The 25,819-nt window shown below is 42.7% G+C and overlaps 1 protein-coding gene across 13 annotated transcripts in view; it reads right to left on the reverse strand.

Moving 5' to 3' along the window:
• BTRC (beta-transducin repeat containing E3 ubiquitin protein ligase) overlaps window positions 1-18,738 on the reverse strand; it is a 123,534-nt gene extending 104,796 nt beyond the window's left edge. For 4 of the 13 annotated variants that reach the window (XM_075154903.1, XM_075154899.1, XM_075154902.1 and 1 more), the window contains exons 1-2: window positions 18,556-18,733; window positions 1,945-2,013 (exon numbers count right to left, since the gene is read on the reverse strand). In XM_075154903.1, coding sequence (XP_075011004.1) covers window positions 1,945-2,013; window positions 18,556-18,603 — 117 coding nt within the window. In that variant the 5' untranslated portion in view covers window positions 18,604-18,733. Of the gene's footprint in view, window positions 1-1,944; window positions 2,014-2,936; window positions 3,073-3,595; window positions 3,659-18,555 lie in introns of those variants that run through there. The other 9 variants (XR_012674335.1, XM_075154900.1, XM_075154898.1 and 6 more) reach the window with 7 other exon arrangements.
• Window positions 18,739-25,819: the final 7,081 nt, after the last annotated feature.

Raw genomic sequence — 25,819 nt, forward strand, 5'->3', positions numbered from 1 at the left:
TACACGAAATCAGTCTCACCTCAAAAAAAATTAACCTCTCTGCTTCTCATGAGAGCTCTTTCTTTTGATCAAAAGTTTCCACCCTTTCAACTCCCTTACCCATATACTTCCTGTGGTGAAATCACAGCACTGAAATTGGAATAGCAAAGCTATTTCCATGACAGCGTCTGCTGATGACACAAGCTCAGGTTTGTAACTTTCCTTGGATCAAGGAGGAGTAAGAAGATTTAAGAGAAAGACTTTAGAACCAATAACTAAAAATCAAAAGGAAAGCAGCCATACGGAAAAATATTCTTTAAAAGGTGTAAGTTCTTCTATTATTTGAGGTTGCCTAATGTGAAAGTCTCCTTGGAAAATTCACTAACTGAGCATTTTGGGGTTTTTTCCCCTCGGTATTTTTCAGAGTCAAAAAAGCATATATCCTGCCTGCATAGAGCACTGGTAATATAACACAGCAAAAACAGATGCAGGTCTGTTTGCCTCAAAAGTAAAAGAAAAACAGAACAGCCACACAATCCTCTCCCTATTGTTCTCCCAACCTACCACATAAGAAACAGAAACTGATGCCATGCCCCATAGGTCAACAAACTTGAGCTCTGTGAGACGATAATTGCAGAGTTGAGATTCCTCTGAGACACGTTGCCTCCAGCTCAGCAAAGTTTAAATCAAGAAAACATCAGCTTCGATGTCCCAGCTGACCTTCACAAGTGTGGACTTGGAGAGAGAGAAATGGTCTGTTGGAGAGAAGCTCCAAAGCACACTTCCCCTTTGCAACACATCACTCATCCAAAGAAATGGTTTGCAAATGTAATACAGGACTCAACACCCATCTTCTTATAGGTGTTCAAGCTCTTCTCAGTTTCACAGAAGTCAATGTAAGTTGACAGCAGCAAGCAACTCACACAAACAAGTTACTACTTAATAGTTGTAAGATACTGAGACAAGACTGGAGAGAATCAAAGCCATCCTGTTAGCACCTGCAATGAAACTCTTGTGTTTTAAGGGGTTTTGATGCAGTAATTTTTAATTCTCTCCCACTCCGCTCAAGTAACTTGGCTCTTTGTTTCTGGTGGGCTCACAGTACCATAGATCCCTTCACCACCACGTTTCATCATTTCACAACTCCAGTTGCCACGACAACAGGATGCAGCTTATCTGTGCTGTTTTCATCTTTCCAGTTTTTGTTGCCATAACAACACAATCATTCTGGTTTTCTACAAAACCAGCAACTTTAAGCCACGTATTCTCAAGGACGTAGGATTCATCATACACGTATCTTCATGAGAGAAGAGATTTGCACAGGCAATTTGTAAATTAAGCTATTTTTTCTGAAGGGGGATTTTTCACTCACAAAAGTGAAAAGCTGACAGCAATTGCTAGAGGCAGACTGCTGAGACATCTAAAGCCTGGCCTTTAATAATAGCCAGAGTAATATAGCACTAGGCCACTTCCGAGTGGGGACTCCCCACAGTGTCAGATTGTGTCAAACTGCACAATTGTTATGTGATGTGAGTAAGTGTCCATATTTGTTTCACCCAGGCAGATCTGAATTAGACGCTAGATGCAATTCTCTTGAGTTTTAACCCAGTGGCCTCCCCATTATTACCAGCACCACCACCATGCAGCTTTGTGTTTGAAGGCCCATTTTAATTCTGTAATTCGAGCTGTTGTTGCAGATTTCTTTTCAGACTCTGACCCTTTTCGCTTTCAGGTGACTGCATTTTGAACTTTTATTTACAGGAAGTGCACATTCATAAGACTGGTGAGAAAATGTTATACAAACACAGCATGCATAAACACAAAACAGTGATGGCTATGAGGGGTATCAGCTAACATGGTACCATAACTTCATTACACCCTCATTTATGTACTTCACTAATGAGACAAGCACAGGTGTCCAACACGGTCCCTCACATGAGATGAATAACAATAATACAGTCCAACCTGCTTTAGCCATGCTTGGTATCCAGAAGATATAAGTTGGAATCCATCTTTTGGCATGTGTATTCGGGGCTAGGAGAGAATAGACATAAAGAGAGACCTCCTTTTACACTGGGACCTAGCTAACCTAAGTCTAAATTCTGGAGCATTTTAAACAATGCAGATTTTTTTAAGCCATGTATGAAGGTTTAGTCCCCAGATTAGTTCTTGTTTACTCCTCTGATATCAGCTGCTTTAAGAACACTTTTCTAATAAAGCCACCACCACTTTTACCATTTCCATCATTTTACATTTCAACTCAGTATATATAGGTATTTCTTTAAAATTTCCACACAAATGCACTTGGATAAGCACAGCCTCTGTGGTGGGTGCAGTAGCAGAGACTAATGGTCATTAACGCTTTTACCACTACATAAAGCTAAATGGTGTCGAAACAGCAGTAGTCAAGCTATGAGAGTGTTTTTACAGTCACCATCTTCAACACAGTCAGACCAGACATTGGACAACATGAAAAGATTAAGGAAAATCCCTGAAGAGGTGCAGCCTTAACACCGGGGTAACAGGAAACTATACTCACACACAGCCATAAACTATGCCTCAAACTGATAGACAAATATAATCTCCTCCCCATTTATTGTTTTCATGCTTTATCGGTTGAGGAAAAGACAAGACATGCAATTGTTCTGGAAGCACAAAACATATATAGCATAACTTACAGCTAGGAAAAAAGTATGCAACAAAAAAATGAAACACTGCCTGTCATGACATTCATTTGCAGTTTGAAGATATTCTCACAATCAAGTCGATTCAACTGTTCCCCCTCCTCCCCAAAAAAGGAGATGCTTAGAAATTAAAATCACATCTAAGCAACAGGACCAGACAGGACATCCGCAGACACCAAGTCCTGAGATCTTTCTTACTCCTGGAAACTACTTCACAACCCCTTTCTTAGTTCACTGTACTTCCCCTCCAAACCAGCAGATGTGTGCCCCTACCACTCCTTCTGGAAGGCTGGAAACATCTTCCTCATTTTCAGAATGGTTCTGTTCAAGGTGAGTTTATCCCCATTTGTTCTTGTGTCAGCACAGTATTTAGTTTGTACAAACTGTGTCCACCTTGGTACTTGTAACACTGAAAAATACAATTGGTTGGAGAGGAAAAATGTGTCACCACTGAATGACAAACCTTCACAACTATAGTAGGGAGGTAGTCCAGCCTTGGAATTTGAAATTAAAACAAGAACTAGAACAGACTAAAATCTTGACTCTAAAGAGAAGTACACATACAGTATTTTACAATACACTTTGAACATTAGTTATTTTTGCTTCTCTCCAGTTTGAATTGAAATCCTCCTAAATCTTTCAAAGCAGTAGTAAGATTACGCCCTGGTGTCCTAGCCAGTCACCTCAGTTAAACATGAATTTTAATAACCATGATTGTGCTGATAAATTAAAGTCAAGTGTATCTGGTTACTGCATTCACCTGCTGAGTTTGGACTTACAATGCTTAACACATTAACAAACTATGTTTTAGGGGACTTCTCACACAGCTAGAAGCATCATGCTCCGAGACCTAATCCTTACTTCAGCACTAACTTCATGGGTGGTTAGTCTCTCTTCTGCTGTATAATGAGGACAACACTCATTTAACTCACCTCACAGGTTTGCTGAGAGGAACTACTGACATTTCTACGTGCTTTGAAAATGGAAGAAACTATATGAAGTGCTATGTATTTAGCAAGAACACTACAGAAACCCACATTTTACTTCTGGCTCAAGTGTTTCAGTTGCTTTTTCAAAGTAGCACAGCTCAGTATACCTATCAAGGAAAAAAAAAAGCTTTCATAAACAAGCAGAAATAACGACCTTTTGAAATCACAGTGTCAGTAGAGACCTGAATACCAGTCTTGGATCTGCCCAGGTTCACACAACAGGTCTGTGAAAAATGACTTCATTTCTTTCTCTTTCTGTCACCTAACCTACAAATTAAAGGATAACAGTGAAGCTTTCTCTTAGGACGGGCAGGCTGCTTAACATTCGTAAAGCCCATCAGTCCAGAGTAGTTTAAGTAATTGATTTAAGACACTGATTTAAAGCATTTAATTTGAAGACCCTGGTCCTGCAAATATGTAAGTGTATTAATAGATCTATTGCCATCAACAGGATTACTCTCATGCAGAGGTGTCTCCAACATCAAAGATAACACTGTATTTCTATTTAGACAACTCTTAACAACACAGGTTCTTTGTGACTTCAAAATAAAGTTCCTTGGGTATTAGCAATAAAAGTAATCAGGACTTTCAGCAGATTAGCAGCTACTGTAAATTCGATTTATTTTTCACTGCTGACAAGTTAAATATACAAATAGGAGAAACTAAGACCCATCACCCTTCCCTCAGCACCATACTTGCAAAATCCCCTCAAACGAAATATGTCTCCTGTACATTTGATAAATCTACCCTCATCTAAGATGAAAATAAACTATACAGAAGAGAAGCAAATTTTACCAGTACGAGGTATGTCATTACCCTCATACTGCTGCTTGTACCGTTAAAGTGGGATATTTGCACAAGTGAGCCCCCATTCATATCAAGTGCAAGCACTGATAGAAAAGCCTAATTTAATTAAAATCTCTGGAGCTCTCACAAGCATTTAATGCACACAGACTCACCATTGGCTAAACTTTTACAACCAATCTCCTAAATTTTAAACTTCTGTGGTTCTCCTAGGCACATTGTGAATGACCTCCAGGAATGTCTCCTTCAGCAAAGACAAGCAATTAAATAAGTACATCTGGTTAAAACTTTCCAAATTTCAGTGTCCGAATGACAGCAGACATGCAACTACAAAATTACGGAAGAGGCACTCACACATGCTTGGTAACTTATAAAAATAAAATTGCCCCTTTAAAAGGCCTTTAAAAGATGTGGGACACAGACAACTTCCTTGTTTGAAAGCTGTACTATTTTATCAATCATCACTAAAATCTTCCATGATTATGATCCATTCAAGGCAATTCTATCAGCAATACAATTAATTGCCCAGCAAGATCTACTCATTTTTGTATTTTCATGAGCACACACGGTTTATGCTCATGGTTCAATATCATTCATAAGTGTAGTATTTTCTCTTAGCATCGGCTCCAGCATTTTCCATGACTAGAAGTCAGACTGCCAGGATAATTTTCCTCTCTTTTTCAATAGCCACCTCAAAAAGTAACTCTGAAAGCACTCTAACCACTAATTTCTATCATGTTATTTTCTGAATATTTCACATTTTTATCTAGGTGAGTGACTAATTTGTAGTACAACCCTGACAACTTCCTTTTCCAAGACATTCACGTTCATTATTAAGGACTTGCTTTGAAAGTGAGCCTTCCATCACCGCAGATGGCTTATTCCATAACCATCAGCAACTTATTCACAGTTCTGAAATGCAGTTTTACCCTGTATGAAACACCTACTTTCTCTTTATTCTTTTTGGTGGCCACAGAACTATCTACCCATATCTTAAATTACATTATGATATATATTGCAATTGTCTATAAACCCATGAGCCAGAATAGCTTACTTTGCTCATTTTTTTTTATGCAACCCCTGACTTTTTTCCTTTAGTAATCTACTCCTCCATTTTTATTCCATTTGATTTCTGCAGTCCCTAACAAGGCCCAGAACAACAGAATGATTTCTGAGAACAAGTCAGTAATTTAAAATTCAGTGGTACCCTCTTCCCTTCCATACAAAGGCTGATTTTTACAGGACATTTAATTACAGGCCTGAGTTCCTATTTTCTAAGCCTAAACACAACCCCTGAAGGCTTACAATATTTGAGTCACAGCTGGAGCTGTGGTTACTATACAGTTTAAATATCAGCCTCTTTACTGTGCAATTTGTTTTGAAAATCAAATCAGATGCCGTGTCATAAACAAGTGCTAATTAAGTACTGAGTGGAAATTGGGCTTTTTTGTGCAAGAAGGGTTCTTAAATATCTGCATCTTCACTTCCATAAGAAAGAATAAATATGTCAAGAGTGATAATTATAAAAGGAAAGCTACTATGGCACTTGAAAGGCAGTACCGCTGCTTCTCCATTTCATCTGCTTCCAAGTAAGAAGAAATGGGGGGAAAAAAAACAGTTGAGACTTGTATGAAATATATATGTACTAAGGATCTTATGTATTTGATCATATAACCCACAATGCTTCCTCTTCCCTCAGAGAGGACATTCACTCTGGGCTTCCATCACATACAATTTAAACATGCAAGCTAAACCCATCTCTTTCTGTCACTGCAAAGCAACAGTGAAGCTACTTATATTTTCATTCCTTTTAAGTTATGATCTACACACAGTATTTATTTGACGATAACATTGCATTCATTAGATATAACACCTTGTTTGATAAGTATCAAGTGAAGAACAGGAATAATGCATTTTAATACTCTGAAGGCTGCCTCTGAGTAACAATATTCACGACTCCATTAACTAACAGGCTCTCGGCTACAAAGGCAGAATTAGATCTGTCAGTCACTGACATGGGAGGGCATGGCCAGTGCACTGAAGATTGTCCAGTTGAGATGACTTCCGCAGCAAAGGAAAATATGCCCTGTGGCCTCGAACTTGTTAATGAGTTTGTATGCATTATAGCAATAAATTGAATTCCTACTACAGAATATACAACTTCATGGGCCAAACAGATACCTTACTCCACTGTCCAAAGCAGTACTCAAAAAACAAAGTACAGTTAGATCTGTGGACTCTAATTCAACAAAACCAAAGACAGGATTTCAAAATTTTTCATTATTATTAGGAGAGAAAACCATGAGCTCTCCGATTCTAAAACCATAATCTGACAGTATTTAAGCACGCTCTTTGTGAGATTTTGCAGAAGGAATGAACGAACACTGAATTGGTTGACTGTCAGATCTCACAGTTTGATGCAAACTCCTTCAGAAGGACACGGTGCTCTCGAACAGTAGGCTCTGACTCTGCATGCAAACTTAATGAATTCACCACACGTGGTGAACATGGCTACTCTAGTTCTTCCGTGAATTTGTCTGGAGTACGTTGACCAGGATCTGCTTCAAAACAACTCCCGCTGGAGAACGTCTATTTATACTCCTTGACAGATAAAAAGGCACAAGTTTTTAGATCCTGCAAGAGCAGCAGCTACCAGGAAAACTACTATTGTAACATGAAACACCTGGATACCTTCTTAAGGGGTCACAGGAATACTAAACTACAGTATTCAAAACCAAATGGAGATCTGTGATAGCACTCCATTAATCTTTGGACAAAGTAACAGCAAGCTCTGTGAACACGCTCCCAACAGCAGTGTAAAGAGATCCTCTTTGTGCCCGTAAGTAAAAACATGCTCAATTTCACAACCACTTGACATTTTAAGTCTGAAATTCAAGTCCTATATTCAGCCTCCTTCAAAACTGCAAGACCTGTGGTGAAGAAAAGAGAAGCTACGTTTCTCATGCTACTGTCTGAACTTCTGTCAGGTAAGTATCCAACAAGAACAGTGGCATCCACAGTGGAAGAATTACGTATCAAACAAGCTGGAAGCTTGTCTAGAGATCAATAAAATGAAGCTGATGCCTTTTAAGTATCTTGTCTCTTTTTCCTAAGTCCATAGAAAAGTCAGAAAGCTCACCTGGATTCTAATTTTTCACTAAGACTCAGAGCATCAGAAATAGAAAATTCTGTACTCAACAAAAAAATACAGCCAAGGTGAACAAAATTAAGAATTATTATCTCCATAATCAGCAAAAGAACCTACAGTGCAAACTTTCACCTTCCTGATCTCCTGCTGAATTTCAGGTAGCAGACAAAAAAGCATGCAGAAGAGATGGGCTAGAGGTCTGTGCCAACTATCCTGGAAGGAAATCTGCAGTTCACACATTAAGCAGACAAATTTGTAAGAGGAATACCATTTTTTTCTAAAGAAATGGAAATGCTTTGGAGAGCAGGCTCCAGCACTCAAGCCATACATTTTCCTGTTCAATAAAGCAACCAAAAAACTTCCTTTTTGCAGAATGGCCATTCTATCCCAATTCATTTCCCTCACAAAGTGCTGTGCTACAATTACAATGTGGGACCTATTCACCCATCGTAAGTAACGTGGAATCCATAACTCATTGCCTCCAGTACTTACCAAGGTATATTACATTTCCTTTCCTGATCTAAATGCCCTGTACTGAGTTCAGCTCTATGACAGTTCTCAACTCTTTGAGACTGGCACAAGATGCAAATGTTCCTTTGCTTGGCTTAACTAGAGGAAACCCCTCCTCAAAACAAGAAGTACCAAAGCAGCCTGCTGTCTCGGAGGACTAGGATGCCAGAATGAAGCGGGGGCAACAGAAGCAGCTGAAGATACCTAACGAGCATCTGTAAGAAGACTAACCAGAATGAGTCTGAAATGTTGTAGCGTTGACTGGCCAACCTTGAAAAAGAAAAAAAAAAAACCACCAACAGACAAACAGTATGTCCTGTCTCCCAAGAAAGGAAATCTACTGAGACTGAGTACTGATAACTATTGCCAAAATGAAGCAGTCACCATGTGAGGCCTAAGTAAATCTACTCCCAATTTAGAACAAATTAGAATTAGTGCTAGACAAACCCAATCTTCTTCTTTAAGAAGATCACTGAAGTCCAGACAAATTAGAAGTAGTTAAGCATTTGATAGATGACATGTAGGAAGTTACTAGTTAAAATGGAGAGGATTAGGATTAATACCAGAGTTGTAAGGAGGATAAGAAACTAAAAAGGGTAGAGGATCACAGGTTATTTTGAAAAGGGAACCATCAAGCTGTACAGAGATTGATCCTTGTTGAAATCCATTATTAATCTTGAAAATAATGTTAAAATATTCTCATTAATGGATTAAAAAAAAACATTATTACTAATTAGCACTAATGTGCTAATGAAATTGGCTGAAGACAAAGTTAAGAGGCATCATAGGACACAGCATCTTGAAGACCTGGGTAACAGAACCAACACAAGATGTACATAAATTAAAAAGTAACATTATTGCCATTATAAACTAGGGACTCCGTAACTGAGAAGAGGGGAAGAGGCCCTGGGATATGATACTCATTAGATAATGATGGTTCACCAATAAGATGCAGCCATGAAGATGGCAAATACTACAATACGATATTGTATAAAGTGAAAAATTCCCAGAAGAGAGAAATTAGGATTACTGCTTTTGTACAAGGAACAAAAAACTTTTCCTGGAATATTCTGTATAGTTCTAGTCACTCAAGTTCCAGGTAGATTAATCAAATTCTGTAGCTGTTTAAAATGGTCTGCTAAGATGATCAAGAGTTATAGGAAATGTCTTATGAGAGAAAGGAAAAAAAAAAAACCAAACTTGTTTAGCCTGACCAGATCCAGCTCAGAGGAGAATATGACTGCTCTTTACAAATATATGCAGGTGAACACAGGGGAGCAAGAAGAGCTGTTTAAGCTCAAGGACAACATTAGTACAAGAACAAATGAGAATGAATTAGCCATGAATGAAGTTAAGCTGGAAAATTAGAACAAGGATTCTAGCTTTCAAAGTAGTCAAATTTGGAATAGCTCTACAATGGCATAGCAAAGAAAATTCTACTCACTTAAGAACAGCTTTGAGTAGCTTGCAAAAGGGACTAGACAATACACTGTCTGCCAACATCAGACTTGAACCCATGTTCCACAAGACCCGTTCCAACCCACGTGGAATTGTTTCCTCTCACTGATGGGCTCTGACTGTTTTGCCTCCGATAAAGTCTTATTTTAAGATCAGTGAGATACAGATATATAGGAATATCTTCTTGACAGTAAAAAACTTTCAGGACATTTATCCTTGTTTATAAACAACAGCTGTGACAAAGTACAAGAGCAACACACTTTACTGGAGTCATCCCAGTCAAAAGGAGAAAAAAAAGGAAAAAAAGTTGAAAAAAGAAAATTAACAGGGAATGTAGAGTTTTGTCCTTTCAAACCTATTAGCAACAGAAAACACCTTCTGTCATATTTGAAGAGAGTGTTAACATTGTCTGCATTTCTTCAGAAAACTGTTGAGATGCTTCCCAGACCCATCTTCTAAAACAAGATTGATCCATCGTTTCTTGAGACTACACCCACTTTTCATTGTTCTAATTTGCAGGAGATGAATGATAGCTGGCTGCATTTCTCAAACCCGCTGAGAGTTTTGGCATATAAGAAGGAAGGGCATGGAGCAGACCCAATGAACAACCCCCCTGGAGAATCATCAGCATCTTCCTAAGAGACAGAATTTGGGGCCAACTATCCATAAACTAAAAGCAACTCCCACATAAGCACTGCTCCATTCTGTATCACCCACCATAAATTACAAATGATGTGTGTAGAGAGGGAGAGTGATTATATTCTATGATGGACTTTCATGCTAGACCATTTTTTTCTCTGAAACAACTAGAGATTGTTTTGGTTGCTATATGGGCAAGCCTGGAAAGGTTAAGCTTTTCTAGTCAGAATGCAGTCTAGCCCTGCTTTGTATCCAGGCAAAGACAGCCATCACCTTTCTCCTGAGTATTTAATCCATCCTCCTATATTTGGGGAAAAAAAAATATATAACCATCAATCTGTAAGAATAACTATGTTCTTAGCTAGAAACATCAAGAGAGAGGACTCCTACAAACAAACTGAGAGAATCCGTATGTAGGCACAAAGCCAGCAGTTGGAAAAACCACACCAGAGTTCTGCACTGGCTAGTACTTCCCAAACTCACTTTCTACATCTGTTTTACTCCAAGTGCTTCTGAAGAAGATGGGCCATCTAGACTATACTTAGAAGCACACTTATTAGTGTTCTGCTAACATACAACTGCACTTAAGAACAACTTGTTCATTCCTTCATAGTTTGTCCCTGCAACTTTTCCCTTCCTGCCATGGGATGAAGGAAATTAAACCAGCACTAAGGCACTTTGCTTCTGCTAGTCCAAACTGGTTACTCCAGTGGATTCTGCCAAGAGGTTGCATGGCTTCTGCTCACAGACTGTAAACACTTCTGTCCTCCCCTCAAGAAGACTGGAAAGACCCCTTCCTGAGCTTTCCCATTCTTCCTCATTCTCTCCTTCCTGCTGCTCTCATCAAGATGAATGCACAGATCCTGTTCCAGCAGTGAGGGGAGGGAGAACTAAATCGTATGTTTCTCAATTCTTAGTAGAGAGGAGAACTAGAAGCAGCTAGAGAGTGCAAAATTATCATCAATCGTTTGTTTCCACACAAAATCACTGTGGAAAAGTGAAATAATTTAAAACTGAAAGTCTTCATTGCCGCTTCTCAAACCTTCTGCCATCACAGCTAACAAATTTGGCTGTGCACACACAGCTGCAAGCAGGCTGAGCACCCATTGGTTAATGGAACCACGGAACTTGCAGATGAAAGAGAAAAAATGAATTTTAATGCAGTTTTTAGAAATACTTGTCATTGTTTCAGCATTGCCATTTCGTGAATGGGACCGATTTCTCTCTCAGTAGGGGATGATATTTTAATGATGTAACAATGTACTTCCCAGAAGAAAGACAAGCCTCATGAGGCAGATTAAAACTAAGAATATTCAGATCCCATTAAAAAAAAGACAGTTTCAAGCCATTTTTTAAATTAATTTTGTTTAATGATAAAATGTGTTATCTTAACAGGTGGCTAGCCAATTGTAAAATTAACCAAAACATGGTCAGAAGCACAAGGCTAGCTATTAGAAGAACTCGTTTCTTTTTCTTCTGTCTTCTATTATCAGTGTACCATGTGACCCTACACAAATTCCTCCAGTCCATGACCCCAGGCAAATTTCTGAGCTTCAGCTTTCTCTTTCTGCAAAGCAGGGGTAGTATTTGTCCAACACCAGAGTTCCTCAAGACCTCAGATAAAGAGGCATTAGAAAGTATTGTTGTTTAATAAGCAGGGACATATTTAATGCAATTCCCAGAATGTTTATTTTCAACAGTTTCTGTGGGATCAGGAAGTTTTTCTCAGCACTAATCAGCATCCTGTCAAGAAAACATCTTCATGTTTGATTGCTTATTAATTGTATTTTGAGCACTTAATATTTAGTTGCAGCCACCGGACTCTGCAATGCTACAAGTCGCTTTCAGTTTCCACAGCTAAACACACACTGCATTCAGCCCTTCTGTGCAAAATCTCTTAAAATATAAATACACCTCGTTGAGCATCTCCTGAATTGTAGGAAGGAGGAAATGAGGAAGACTGAAGAAAATACTGAGCATTAGAAACACTAGTTAAGTTTGCCACTGTGAGAATAGTTAAATATTACACAAATCTCACCAGCACACATGGAGGTTAGAGATGACAAAACGTAAGCAGACAAGGAAGTGAGAAAACAGCTTATTCCATCTGCATTGTTGAATTTAGCATGAAAATTTTTATACAACAAAATCAAGTTGCTCGGCTTGCTGGTTTTGCTGGTCTTACATGTGATCTGATCTTTTATACCCTAAATACTGTTGCAGCGATCACTGAGAAAATGAGTATGACAAGAAATGCATCTATACAGCTGAAAAGAGTCAGTGGGATCCCTTCACTCAATTCTTAATGAAAATTCGTAATTTCCAGGTATAAATTACTTTCTTTGTAATCAAAAATAAGCACTTTTCATTAACAAGTTTTATGATACAAACTACCAGTACAGCAAAATCCAAAGAAAACAAAACAGTGGATGAACACATCCTCTTGACAAGCGTATCCAGTCAACATTCATACATCAGGAAATACTTTCTGATCCCCACTTCAAATGTTTTTAGAGCGTGAAGTGAATTTTAAATGAGACCAGACCAGGAAGTTTCCTCTGCCATTTAACTTCTAGTCTCAAGTCATTATTTCTCCTACCTCAGTAGTTCTTAACACTGAAAATAAACAAGAAAACAATGTAACTATATTTTCATCGCATTTATGGCCCAGAGATCAGAGCTTGGCTGGCCACTGGAAATACTCCAAAGATCACCATTTCATTTTTTCTTCATCAGGCACCTCTTAAAGAGGTGGTCACCAAACACTGTACCTTACCTCTAGAGATAACACAGAATAATTTTATTTTCTTCTTCTGAGATCTTCATTACCTCTTTCCATATCACAAACCACTACAGAATATTGAGAATGTTGAGGCCACTGCGCATGTCTTGTACCTTCCAAGGATTATTTAGGAAACCCTTTGCCTAACCAAACTTTGTGGTTAGAACAGTCTGCTTTATCTTACTAATGAGAATGATAATTTAGTACCAAATACTCATGAGGAATTATAGCTCTGCTGACTGGCAAATAATTTGCCAAGGCAGATTAGTTTAGCTGCATAAAATAAATATCCACCTGCACATACTAGCACTAATCAGGGCGTGAAATTAAACTTTTTATTCAGTGGGAAATAACTGCTGCAAGGCGGCGATTTAGTCTGGGAAGCAAATATTAAGGTCAGCCTATTCTCTCTGATGTTTATAGTATGTATTACAGTGCGAAGAGCATGGTGCAACAAATTCTGCTTTTTAAGTCTACGAAGCTAAATACTTCAGTGATGCGATAGCAAATTTGCCATTTGCTTTTCTAATTGCATACATTTAATGGAGCAAAGTGGCTGAAAGGAAACATTGCCAGAGAAGCAAGGGTGAAGTTACTGAAGTACCAAAGGCCTGCACCAAGTGCAGAAAAATCTAGGGCACAAAGTTTGGGGTAGAAGAAAATAAATCAACATTTTCTTTACAATACACTAGTCCCAACAAATCCTCAAACTAAGAGGATGTTATTTCAGTTCTATTGAAAAAAATTACTAAGCATATGTTTAATATTCAAGCAGGATTTGCAACCCCACATTTAGGAGACAACTCTCTGCTATCCCAGCTGTTTTACAAAATTATTTTCATTGCTTTCATGCAACCCTTGCTTTGGATACCCAGGATTCTCTGCCACAATGACCACGACACGAATATGTTATTTGGAAGACTATATAAGGTTCTCAAAGCAGAGTTTTATAACAATAGCTAACAAGTCCTGGGTCTTAAAAATCCCAGTCCTACTGACACCAGAAATCACACAGGTTCAGTGCAAACAGAACCTCTTTTAAAGTATCAGCTTTTGTCCACCTGTTCCATATATATACACACATAAATAGAGAGAAGGAAAAAAAAAAAAGATTCCAAGTCTATTACCCTTCAGCCTCCAATTACACTGACTATTTCTCACTTTATTACCTGCCAGTTATGTGGAAGCTCCTACAAACACAAGAATGTAAAAATCAAGGAACTTCAGGGTTTTATCTCATAACAAAACTAAAACAAACAAAAAAAACCCCCACAGATGCATCTTAAAAGACAACCAAAGGTTTTGGTTCTCCTGTGAAACTGGAAGGCCATCAGGACCTTCTAGAATCATGTCACCCAGAAAGAAAAGGAATGGTAATTTGGGGGTAAAATTGAAAAAAGACACTCATGAAGAACGCTAGTATCAACATCTTCCTATTCACAAGCCAGGATATTAAATGAAGTACTGCAAACTGATTCATTCAGAAAAAATTAGAAAGTGAAACTTCATTAAATATCAAGCAATTGCCTCCCAAACCATCCTCGATAGGATCCCAAACTGGTCAGGTATAGCTCCAAGCACTGCTAATTAAACACAACTGAAGTTGTCACTAGTCCATTCAAGAAAACAGATGTTGCTTCATAGAGCTTTGATATTTTTCTTAAATACCTTTCAAAATGAGGAACAAAAAATATGAACTCTTATAAAAAGGGCTTTATTGTATTTTTATAGCATATTACATACCTTGTAACAATCATTCTGTTAAGTGTGAATGTCAGTTTTATTTTCTGTCCCTTTTTTCCTGGCTATTTACAAGCTTTGTAAGAATCGTTCCTTAATTAAGTCTAAACATAGTTTTATATAAATGGATTCCTGGAATTAAAAACGTTCAGACTTAAGAAATGATTGTTACAGAGACTGTAACAGGCCGTAAAAAAGAATGCCACTTTAAACAAAGATTTCTCATTTTAATTAAAAAGATAATCATCAGAACATTCGTACACTTAACAGAACCATTTGACGCTACTTTGAAAAAATATCTACTATTCTATGTAGTTTACTTTATATGACATTTAATCAAAGTCTCAGTTGAGCCTATTGCACTCATACTTTAAATACTGTATCTACAGTTTTAAACACTATATTCAAATATGAAAGTTACTTATTGAGCACCTCATTTCTAGTACTTTTGTAAATGGTTATGACAACAGAAATCCCATACTCTTGAAGGCATAAAAACAGAGCTCTCTAAGGCAAGGGTTTTTGGGAGGGGTTTTTGTGTGTGTTTTTTTAAGCTAATGGGCACATTCGCCTCTCCTTTTAGCTTGTGCATCAGTCTCTAACAGACTGTACTTTATAAAGAGTGTAGTTTTATCTGTAGTATTGTAGAAACATGAAAAGGGGCTGAGGTGACCTGAGACAGGTTCCACTCTGATAAAATCCTTGGTGTAGCTGCAGAACACTGGACTATATAATTTACAAGATCATATTTTAAATCTATGAACTGGCTTTCATTCAAAAAAAGCTTTGAAAGATGACATGTAGAATATATGATAGAAAACACTCATTCACCAGCAGAATCAGTCTTCTCTGGTGAGCAGTTGCTTAGGATTGCATAATGCTAATACACAGCAATTTAGTATCAGAAATAAATTAGGCCTTCTTAAAATGTAGCGATAAATTGAGTAGGCAAATGAAGTTAAATTAAGTACTTAAACCTTAAAGTATTAGATTATATATATCGTAGCTGACCACGGATAACTAGGAAACTGGTAGCAGATATTAGCTAAATGTAATACTGCTTCAATGGCAAGTAATCAAGCCAATACCAGCCAGCAAGAAGGTGGCCTTCTTTTACTCCCATCAAAAAGTTGCATAGACATGAGCAACCTTCTGAGAAAGAGAGTTGTTTGTCTTTCAAAGCATCAAATATAGATACTTTAAAGCAAGATAATTTCATTCATAATATTAGTGTTGGATGAAGTCTCCACATGACATTTTTCTATTATAGTGAGACATTAAAATAGAAAACAAATCGCCTGGTCTGTCTTGCTTGGTATCTTGTGACTGAAGAGAGCTGCTCAAAGTCAATGCCAAAAATTAGGTACTGACATCTTTAAGTGAAAAAAGTATTATTTTCTAGAGAAGCACAAAAATACTACCACCTACAGGGCTGCTTTTCAACATGAAATGAAACCTACCACAAATCCATATCAAAAAGAAAACTACCAAAAGCTGGAGAGATAATAATCTTCATGGATGGATTTGAGTATTTACCTACGATGGCCCTTGGGAAACTCTCAGGGAAAATCAATAATTAATAGCAAAGCCCACCTCAACCCAAACTGCAAGCCACCTAATAAGGAAGATGTACATGAAGTGTGTCACACAGTTGGATGAACAAGATAATACACTGTGAGTGATTCAGCATTAGTTGAGAGGATGCACGAGCTGATCTACTAGCTCTATGTAGATAATTGTACCAATGCCATTACTGCAGTTCTTAAGCACTTTCTGAGTGCTAACAGGCAGAAACAACAAGATGCTTCCTACAAGGGCCAAGCTGCTACTTGCAGCTGATGCCTCATGTATCAAAAAAACCTACCTGTGCCACACCTCCACAAACACCAAAAGACCCCACCAAGTCTGACAAAAACTTTACTTCATCAGCATAATTAAAGTAAGAGTCATGTTCTAGATAGACGTGCCCTAAAGCAAAAGCCTGAGCTGTGTTAAACCAAAGCTCTTCTCACTCTCCTCTCAACCTGTAAGCAAAAACACCCTAAAAAGTTCAGAGGGAAGCCACATCTTTCATTGCACTTTTTACAAACATTTTGCATACAAGAGGCATTTTAATAAAACATTGAGGAACTTGGTTTAGCTTTTAGTTCTCAGCGCAGTCTGATCTTAATAATTCCTCCCTTTATCTGGTGCTCTTAACAGATGCATCTCCTGTAAGAGCAGCTCTCTCTCATGCTCAGGTCTCTTCCTAGTTTCGGGGAGATATATTGTTTGAGTGGAACACAGCCAGCTGCAAGATGGACAGGGACTCCCTCAGGTCCCAGGCCCAATGGAAGATCTCAAACGCCTCGACTAAGCCCTTGGATGGGAATCTTAGCACAGGGGGTGAAAAAAGTGGCATATGAGAAGTCAGCGTAGCACGTTCACAATGCTGTTTGGCAGAGGACAAAAATGTTTTAGCAGAAACTTTTCAGGATATGAAACTCACTATCTAGAGGCAGGCTGTAATTACCAAGCTTGGTCAAACACAAGTGCAACAGGATCTGGGACACTCCTTTGGCCAATCACACACCAAAGAGAGTAGTTTATTATTACTAATTGCTACCTTGCCTATTTAGGCATCCATAGCATTTTCCCACTTCACTGAACTGAGACTCTATAAATCTGACAAACTTGGAGACTACTAGCAAAAGGGTCAAAAAGTCTCAAGAGAAACAAGTTCTACAAGATTAAAAAACAGAAGCCAAACAAGTGTTTCGAAGCTCAATTAAAAATTAAAATTTGCAACTAGTGTTTCCTCAATTTCATTTTGGGCATATGTTCTGAAGGTTTAATAGAATTGCTTCTTCTTGATGAGCTTAGATTTAATTCTGTACCACTAAGCACTAATCCAAAACAAACTTTTAGCAAGTGTTGCCAGTCTTTTAAACTATATCCTTAGGGAAAAAACAGTTTTGGGCACCCAAAATTTACATTTAGTTCAGCTGGCACCAGTTTGTTTTCATTCCTAAATCTTATGTTTCTTGGAAATATGAACAAATGAAGAAAGAGAGAACGAAACTACAGTTTAAGTGCATCATGCCTCAAATCTAAGTAAACTAGCCATATTTGAAGAGCATGTTGGATGCAAGTACCCCCAAGGGTGTTTGCCATGCCAAAGGCCAACTCGCAAACCTAAACAATGTAAGTGCTCTTCACATTCACTATCAATGATATGCTGCTGCAGCAGCAGGTGAAAGATTTAAGTGTCAGTATTTACAGTTCTCAACGCAGAACGGAAAAAAAACAAAATAAAACTGCAGAGAGATGGTGTGCCGCACAGAAGGATAGTCTAAGGTGTGTAAATAAAGAGAAAAACCCAAGAATTACGTGCACAACCCCTCCCGGGCCCTGGGCCCCTCTGCCAGCTCCTGCCTCACTCCAGTTTAACTTCTCCCACTCCCAGGTACCACCCGCAGCCCCCTACCCCCCTTCCAATAGAATGATACTTTTCCACGGATTTGGGGGCCCCGCTCCCGGCACGCAGCCCTCCCCGGCAGGCACCCCCTCCCACCACCCCACGACGCCTCTGGGGCCCCGCTCACCGCCCTCCCCCGCCCGCAGGAGGAGCCGCCCCCCCGCAGCCCGGCGCCCCCCGGCCCAGCACGCCCGAGAGGCCCGGCCTCCCCCCGGGTCCACTTCCCCATTGCCCCCAGCCCCATCTCCCCCTCTCCGCCCCTCCCCCACAGCCCCTCCTCATCCCTCGCCCCTCCCTCCGGCTGCCCCTCCACACACACACACAGGTGCCCACCCCCGCCGCCACCAACAGCCGCGGACCCTCACCATGAACTTGAGGGCCTTCTCCTGCAGCACGGCCTCGGCCGGGTCCATAGTCCCGCGCCGCCGCCGGGGCCGGGGCCGGGGCCGGGGCCGCCCCTCCTCTCAGTGCCAGGCCGCAGCCAGCGCAAACAGGAACCTGCGCTGCCCCGCGTACCACCCCCCACCTCGCCCCGCTGCCCGCATAGCGCATGCGCCGCCCGCAGGCCCACGGGAAATGGAGTCCCCGGCCGCGCCACTGGCAAGGGCCCGAGCCGCGGGTCAGAACTACAAAGCCCAAAAGGTCTTGGGGCCGACGGCACGCCAGGAGCCGGCTGGCGCATGCGCTGTCTGCGGGAGCGGGGCCTGGCGGGAGTTGTAGTACTGTGGGGCTGTGACGGTGTAACTTGAGGGCAGGGGCTGGGGGCGGACGGCCCTGCTCGGGGCGGGGGAGGGAGGGAAGGAAGCCCCTCTCCGCAGGGGCCGTGTGGGCCATTTCCAGCCCCAGACCTTCCCTGGTGAGGTGCAAGGCTGGCTCCCAAGTCACAGCCCTGTGCTCTCTACCATTAGCATCTCGCATGTGGCTAATGGCAGGGTGCAGGGGCGGCTGGCAGCAGGTTCCCCTCGCAGGACGCCTCAACCACGGCACCCGCGAGAGCTTGGCTGCTCCCTGGATTTGCTCCGGTTGCACTCCATGCTTGTGCACTCTCGATTTCCAAGTCGGTTGTTACTGGTACACCATCTAAAATTAATCCCATGCACTGGCGTGCCCCTGCATGCGTAGAACGAGTACCAAAAATATCTGGTGACTTTCATACGGAGAGAAAGCCGGTCCGAAGGGGCCCTTGCTGCTCCTTGGCAGGGGATATGAAACAGGGGGAACTTGCATCACTGGAATGGGTCAAATAGACTTACATCATTCTTGAGGGATGTTTGTTCAAATCGGTCCCGTAAAGAAAACTCCTCACACAAACAGCCTCCCGCGGTGCTTCAATGCCCTTACATTTAGCTTTTTTCCCCTAATAATGATGCTAAATCAATTTTCCCTGAAAATTGGGCCAAGTTCTCCTTGCTGTACCAAGCGGCAAACAAAAAAAGAATTGATCAGCATCCCTTTAATAGCAGCTGCACATAGACTGGAGGGTATTTACCATATCCCCCTCTTTAATCTTCTCTGTTGCACACCAAACAAGACCAGCTCACTCTTTGGCAGCCATCGCTTCTAATCCTCTCAGTTTTGTTAATTTGTCTAATCTCTTTCCAATTTTCCTACATTTTTTACAGTGTGCCCAAAAGCTGAAGCCACCTCGCGTGGAGCAGCAGAGAGGAATTACCTCCTGTGTCTTTAGTACTAATTACAAGAGCCTGATAAGTTTTTCCTTTCTCTATAGCAAACATGACACTGATTCCTACGCAGTTTGTCATCCAGTAAAACATTCAGATTCTTTTCCTTGCATTTATATATTTGACTCTGCATCTTAAGCAAGTTACCCTGAATTTCTTCCTACTTAGATGCAAAGGAGCCAGCCACGAACATCAGCACTTGCTTGCTGACGTGCGGCTTAAACCCATTCTTTTTGTTCCTGTGTTTGACCTGTAAAGTGAAACTTCAAGTCGCAGGTATGAAACCAGCGTCTCCTGTGCACCAGCCCCTTTCCTCATTTTCTCTAAACGCCCCATCTCCTCCGGATTTTTAAACAAGATAATCAGAGAGAAAACGATGCAGAGAATATGCACATTACTGGATTCCTTGCAGGGACATATGACCTGGGTGGTGCCTCATGACCCAGTGCCAGGAGCGTGTCCTCCAGCCAGTGACCCAGCAGAGGTGACAGGGAACGTCAGCCCATGCAGGGTGTGATGCTGGGTTGAGCTACGCTCCCAGAGCAGTGGCTTGGGAGAAGGAGGCAGGATAACCTTATGTCCTCCCTCTACAATCCCAAGGCATAGAAATCTTCCAAAGAAAGCTTTCGGGTCACCAGGACATGGGCTGCTATTCTTGGACTGGCCCAGCCACGCTCTTGGTCATCATACTTTAAGCCCAGACTCTCAGCAGTGAAACGCCTGAAATGCTTGGCTGTAATGGGGCTGGGCGTTTTCCAGACTGCTGACAGCACTGAAAACACTTACCACAATTATATAAATAACAGTAATTATAATGAGGGAGTCCTATAATTACAAAGGGACGGCTCCTGTAACAGTACTGCAGGCAACCAGAGGCCGCTGGCACTTGGGGCACAGCTCTCCCGCGTCTCCTCCCTCCAGGCATCCTGCAGTTGGCTGGGATGTAAATGGATCCTCTTCGTAGCAGCGTGACGGGCTCAAGGCTTTGATTGCATGGTTTATTTGTCAATAATATCTGATGCTGGCCTAATTGAAGGAAAATTGAAAAGTGTAATGCTTCAGCACTAGACACCACTGTCCCAAAGCCCTCTAGGCTGATTGATCTGTCTGGACTGTAACTTATAGGGGATTAACATCTCTGGGTCATAAAAAGCATGAATGAAGGAGCCAAAACTAGTGAGTGTTTAGGTGCTGGACTTAACCTTGGCGGAAGAAGGCTCAGTTATTCTGCTGTACTGCCATCGGGACCCCACGATGCAGGACGACTGCAGAGGAACAGGGCAAGAGTCTCCACCACAGCACAGAGAGATCGAGGAAGCACTCGGAGAGGCAGCGCTTGGCCCGGCAGCACTGAGCATGGAGGTAACGCCTCGCCCTGCGAGCCTTGCCTGGATTCCTGTGTCTGCAGCCCAGCCTTGTGGCCTCTTCCCACCGCAGGATGCTCGCTGCAGCTGGATGGACAGCTCTGCGCCCACCAGCTTGCTGTGTCTGCCGCAGCCCAGGGCGGGAGAACGGTCAGCACACACACGGAGCTGTGACACCCACCAGATCCCTGCTACAGCCCTATGCCATCAGGGTGTCACATCACACAGTGGGAGGAAAGGTGTTGGGGAGGTCTGTGGTGTATAAGGCAGAAGAAAGGCACACTTCGAGTTCAGCAGATTTACAACCAATTAAATAATGATTTGTTTGGATTGCAGGAACCAAGAGCCAGACCTGTGTGGTCAGTGCTGTCTCTGCCACAGTAGAGCTGCCCTGATCAGCTCCTCTTATTTTCCCCTTGAAATAGCAATCGTATACCCCCCTTCCTGCCCTCCACACCCTCACTGCAGAGCATGTTGCATGAAGCAAGCCATATAGCGCACAGGGAGCTCACCATCCTTCCAGATGAAGGATGCTACCTAACGGTAAAGATATTGCTGTGATTATTTTTGCAATAGCATATTGCTCTGTGCATTCTGGACTCTGCGGACCACATCCACGCCTGGTGTAACCCATGTTAATTTGCTGTGGCAATCATTAATTGGGTAAGGAACAGCTGGTGCTTTGCTTTAAGTGAAGCTGATTGGGTCAGTAACTAACTGTTTGGTTAAGCGATCTACAGCAGGTACAGCCCTACCTCTCCGTGCTCCAGAGGGGTTTCACTTCTTGTCCCAGTGACCCTTGGAGGAAGCAGCAAGATTTGGCCATGAAACATTAGGGAGCTTTAATCAGTGCAGTTCCTTTGGGCATTATTGCCTGAATTTTAATATTTTGAATAATAAAGGATGATTTTAAATTAAATTTGTGGGCTCACCATCTGTGTGTGCTTGGCCTTGTTTTCCTCTGCTTTGGCAGTCCCTTGACTTCATTCTTTCCAAGTTGCAGCAAAAAGGAAGGGAAGAGAAAAGAGGGGAGAGCACCAGTGGAGGAACCTTTTGTTATTCCCTTTGTCCTGCAAGATCTCGGCAGCAGCAGCAGCCTTTGTTGCGAGTGTGTTTCACAGTGCTGAGCACACAGACAACATTTGATAGCATAAGAGCTTGTGAGAGGGAGACAGGGACCCCTGCACCCAGAAATGTCCCAGTGGTTCAGCTCAGCCTCTCCATCCCAGCTCATCCATGATGGCGGTGTGCTTCACACAGGGCGCTGGCATCTCAGTGTGCAGCAGGCTGTGGGCAAAGGGGCTTTTTTCAGGACAAAGGGACATTGCCACTTGGTCGTGCAAGAGCAAAAGAAGAGCGTCCAAGACCATGTAGTATGAATTATGTTCACTGTATGGCTGGAGCAGGACAGTACCCATTACCTGGTACTAAGGAGATGTGCAAAGCTGCACATGTGGAGGGGATGACCAGAGAGAGAAGCGTGTCTGCAGAGAAACCAGAACAGTCAGGCTATGGATTGGCATTACAGGTTGAGTTGAATTTATCCCTTGTGGTGCTGAAAAGGGGACCTGCATCCCCCCTCCTGTCTCTGCCAGCCACATACTTCCTCCTCTCACCTTGTGCCAGCTCTGACGCTTGTTTGCTAGCACGGTGAACTGTTTTAATTCACTATAGGGGCAGAAAAATGATAATCAGGAAATACAAACTAAACACTTCTTTGTTGGCGAGTCAAACTGGCTTTTCTTGTGATCAGACAAATGGCAGAGCTACTGTGAGGGCAGGCGGGAATTGCAGTCGAGGGCAGGGGAGGGTAGGATGAGACTGGTCCCTCTCAGTGATGGGGAGCTGCTAATTCAGCAGATACCAGGTGAAAAACCTCTTGTCTTCTCACTGTCAGGGTCTCTTGACCCTCCTGTTGAGAGCCCTCCCTGCTCGCACAGCAGCATCGCTGCCATGGGAGGCTCTGGATGGCCAAGGCAGAGGGCAGGGGGATGTCTCGGGAAGGCCAGATCCTGGGAGTTTGGGATCCTTGCACTGGGGCTGCATGGCGCTGGTCCCCACCTGGATTTGCTCAGCCACCAGCAAGCAGGAGTTGCTGAAGCCCTGGTCCCAGTCGTCTCCATAGACTCTGGGGGTACTTTGTTTAAAATACGGATTAAAAGTTATCAGGGTGGCAGCAATGTTCTTGAACAGGGGCTATAGCCCTTGTCAGCAGCCTTCCCAGTTTCCCCTCAACCTTGCTGAGGCCCCGGTGTCGAGCACTGGGCTGCCCTGCGGGACTGTGCACATACAGAAACACGCACCCCGCCTCGCAGCCAGCCGGGTCCCCCCAGCACAGGTCTGGAAGTGCTTCTTTACCCCCAAAAGCAGCTCCTTTGCTCGCTGAGGCCCGGCCACCGCCCCACACGCCTCACGCTTCTGAGATGTGTCCTCTGGTGTTGACAGCACCTTCCGTCAGCCCGTCCTTGAGACGGCAGCAATGACGAATTCATCGGTCCTTCGGCAAACGCGAGAGCCCGGAGGAGCATCGCCAGGGGCTCAACATTGCTGCCTGGAGGGTGGCGAAGGGGGAAGAAAGATTTCTTCTTATGAGGATGAAAAACAAACCCAAACCACCAAACCTGACCCGACAGAACAACCACCACCCCAACAAGTACCTCATAGTCAGAAAAGCCTTTTAAAGCCTCATGAATATTTAGCTTGTCCTCATGTAAAATATATGACTTTGTGCAAGGATCAGGCAAAGGAGGTGCATGATTTTTTTCTGATTTATGGGCCCAGCAACGGATTATTCATAGCAGAGCAGCTGTGTGGAAAGATTCATCCACTGCAAAATGTGATTGTACATCAGGCAGTGTGAGGGAACAGAGCTATGACTAATGGCTACTTTACATATAAATGAGAAGGTTTGCGCTAGGAACTGTAAAAAAATACAATCCTTCAGCTGACGGGCCCGGCCTCTTTATCGCAAGCGCTGCACAGGGGCCGGGGAAAGACGGGAACAAGCCTGCCTGAAGGCGCTGCCTTCCCTCACGTCCTCCAACATGCAATAAATAAGGCAACAGCAGTTGAGGCTTCCAAGGGCCAAATTTGTTGCTGGTGTCAACCTGCAGGCTGCTATGGAGGAAAGGCAGATGTGGCTCCTCCTGACTCGGATGCCTCTGGAAGTCCCTCCTGGTCGGGCTGGGGTGGACCCCGCTTTGAGCATCATGCTCAAAGGCAGAGGGGCTCAGGGTGGGGGGCAGCGCAAACCAAGGTGCTCAGCACAGCCCCGGCGTAAGCCCTTCGCTTCCCCTCCCCGCTGCGATCACAGCCTCCCCCACGCTCACTCTCCTAGCCGAGACGGGTTGTCTAGACATTGCAGATGTGGACAGATGTTGGGGCTGTAATTTATAACAATGGCCTCCAGAAGGCAATTCCAATTTGTTTCGCTAAAGCTTTAAGTTACAGGCAGCAAGATCTCCTGTAAATACTCTTGACTTACATAGTAAGTACATAAGAGAGTTTGCCTGGCAAAAGCCTGCTTGCTGCAGCAATTATAGCTTTCCCCAAGCCTCGGAGGGACATTACGATTCGTAGGTCCAAAAGAAATTGCCCCCTGTCATGGACCCAATGAGTCCAAGAGTGACCTGAGTTCCAGGAGCAACACACATGCAGTTCAGAAGTCTCTTCTCCAGCATCATTCACCTGCTCAGGGGAGGAGGTTGGGGAGGAGGAGGGATCCTGCCTGCAGAGCCAACCCCCATACCCCATGTGCTGTCTTGCTCATGGGACATGCCCTTGCCATTCAGTGCCTGAAGAACAACTCAAAAAAGGAAATTTTGCCAGCCCTTTAAAAGGTTGCCTAGAGGGAAACCTCTCCTGAAAGCAAAAAGACCCTCATAGGAGAGGTTTCCCTCTAGGAAAAACTTTTAAACCCAAAGGGAAATGGAGCATACAGCCTTGCCTCTGCCCAGGCTTCAGCCCGGTTCAGAGCAGCCTGGAGTAGGCATCACAAGGCCTTCTCCCCGCATCAGATACCACCCGATATCCCAAACACACTCCTCTTGCTGCTCTAACCCTCCTGTGAAAGATGACCATGGTCCCAGCTTTGCAAACCTGGGGCAGACACCATCACAAGTGAAGGACATACCACCAGCGGTGAGCCTGCAGCCACAGGAGGAGAGAGCAGCAGGAAGAGTGCAGTCGTGACCAACTGGTTTGTGCACTTGTGCTGTTCAAAGCTTGTCAGCCAGGGGTACTTCTGAGAAGGGAGAGAGTATTTCTCCAGCACCATTTTATAGGACCTACAGTTCTTCTGCTTGTCCTCAACCTAGAGCTTGGGTTTTCTTGCAGAGTCCAAGGGGAAAGAATAGCCCCCCTTAGCAATTATTTGCTCCTGCAATTGTGTCTGTGCAGGTTGTTCCTAAATTGAGCAGCACGGACTTTTTCCACTGCTTCTGAAGGACACAGGGCACTAAGGTGCTCTGCAGTGACTATATTGGTGCGTAGGTGCACGAGTACCGGGGGAGCCGTGTGCTGAACTCCAGCAGTCCCTGATAAATTACAAAATCTGGTACTAACATGCAGCAGCCAGACAGGCC

This window comes from Calonectris borealis, chromosome 7 (assembly GCF_964195595.1).
Source record: "Calonectris borealis chromosome 7, bCalBor7.hap1.2, whole genome shotgun sequence".
NCBI classification, from domain to species: domain Eukaryota; kingdom Metazoa; phylum Chordata; class Aves; order Procellariiformes; family Procellariidae; genus Calonectris; species Calonectris borealis.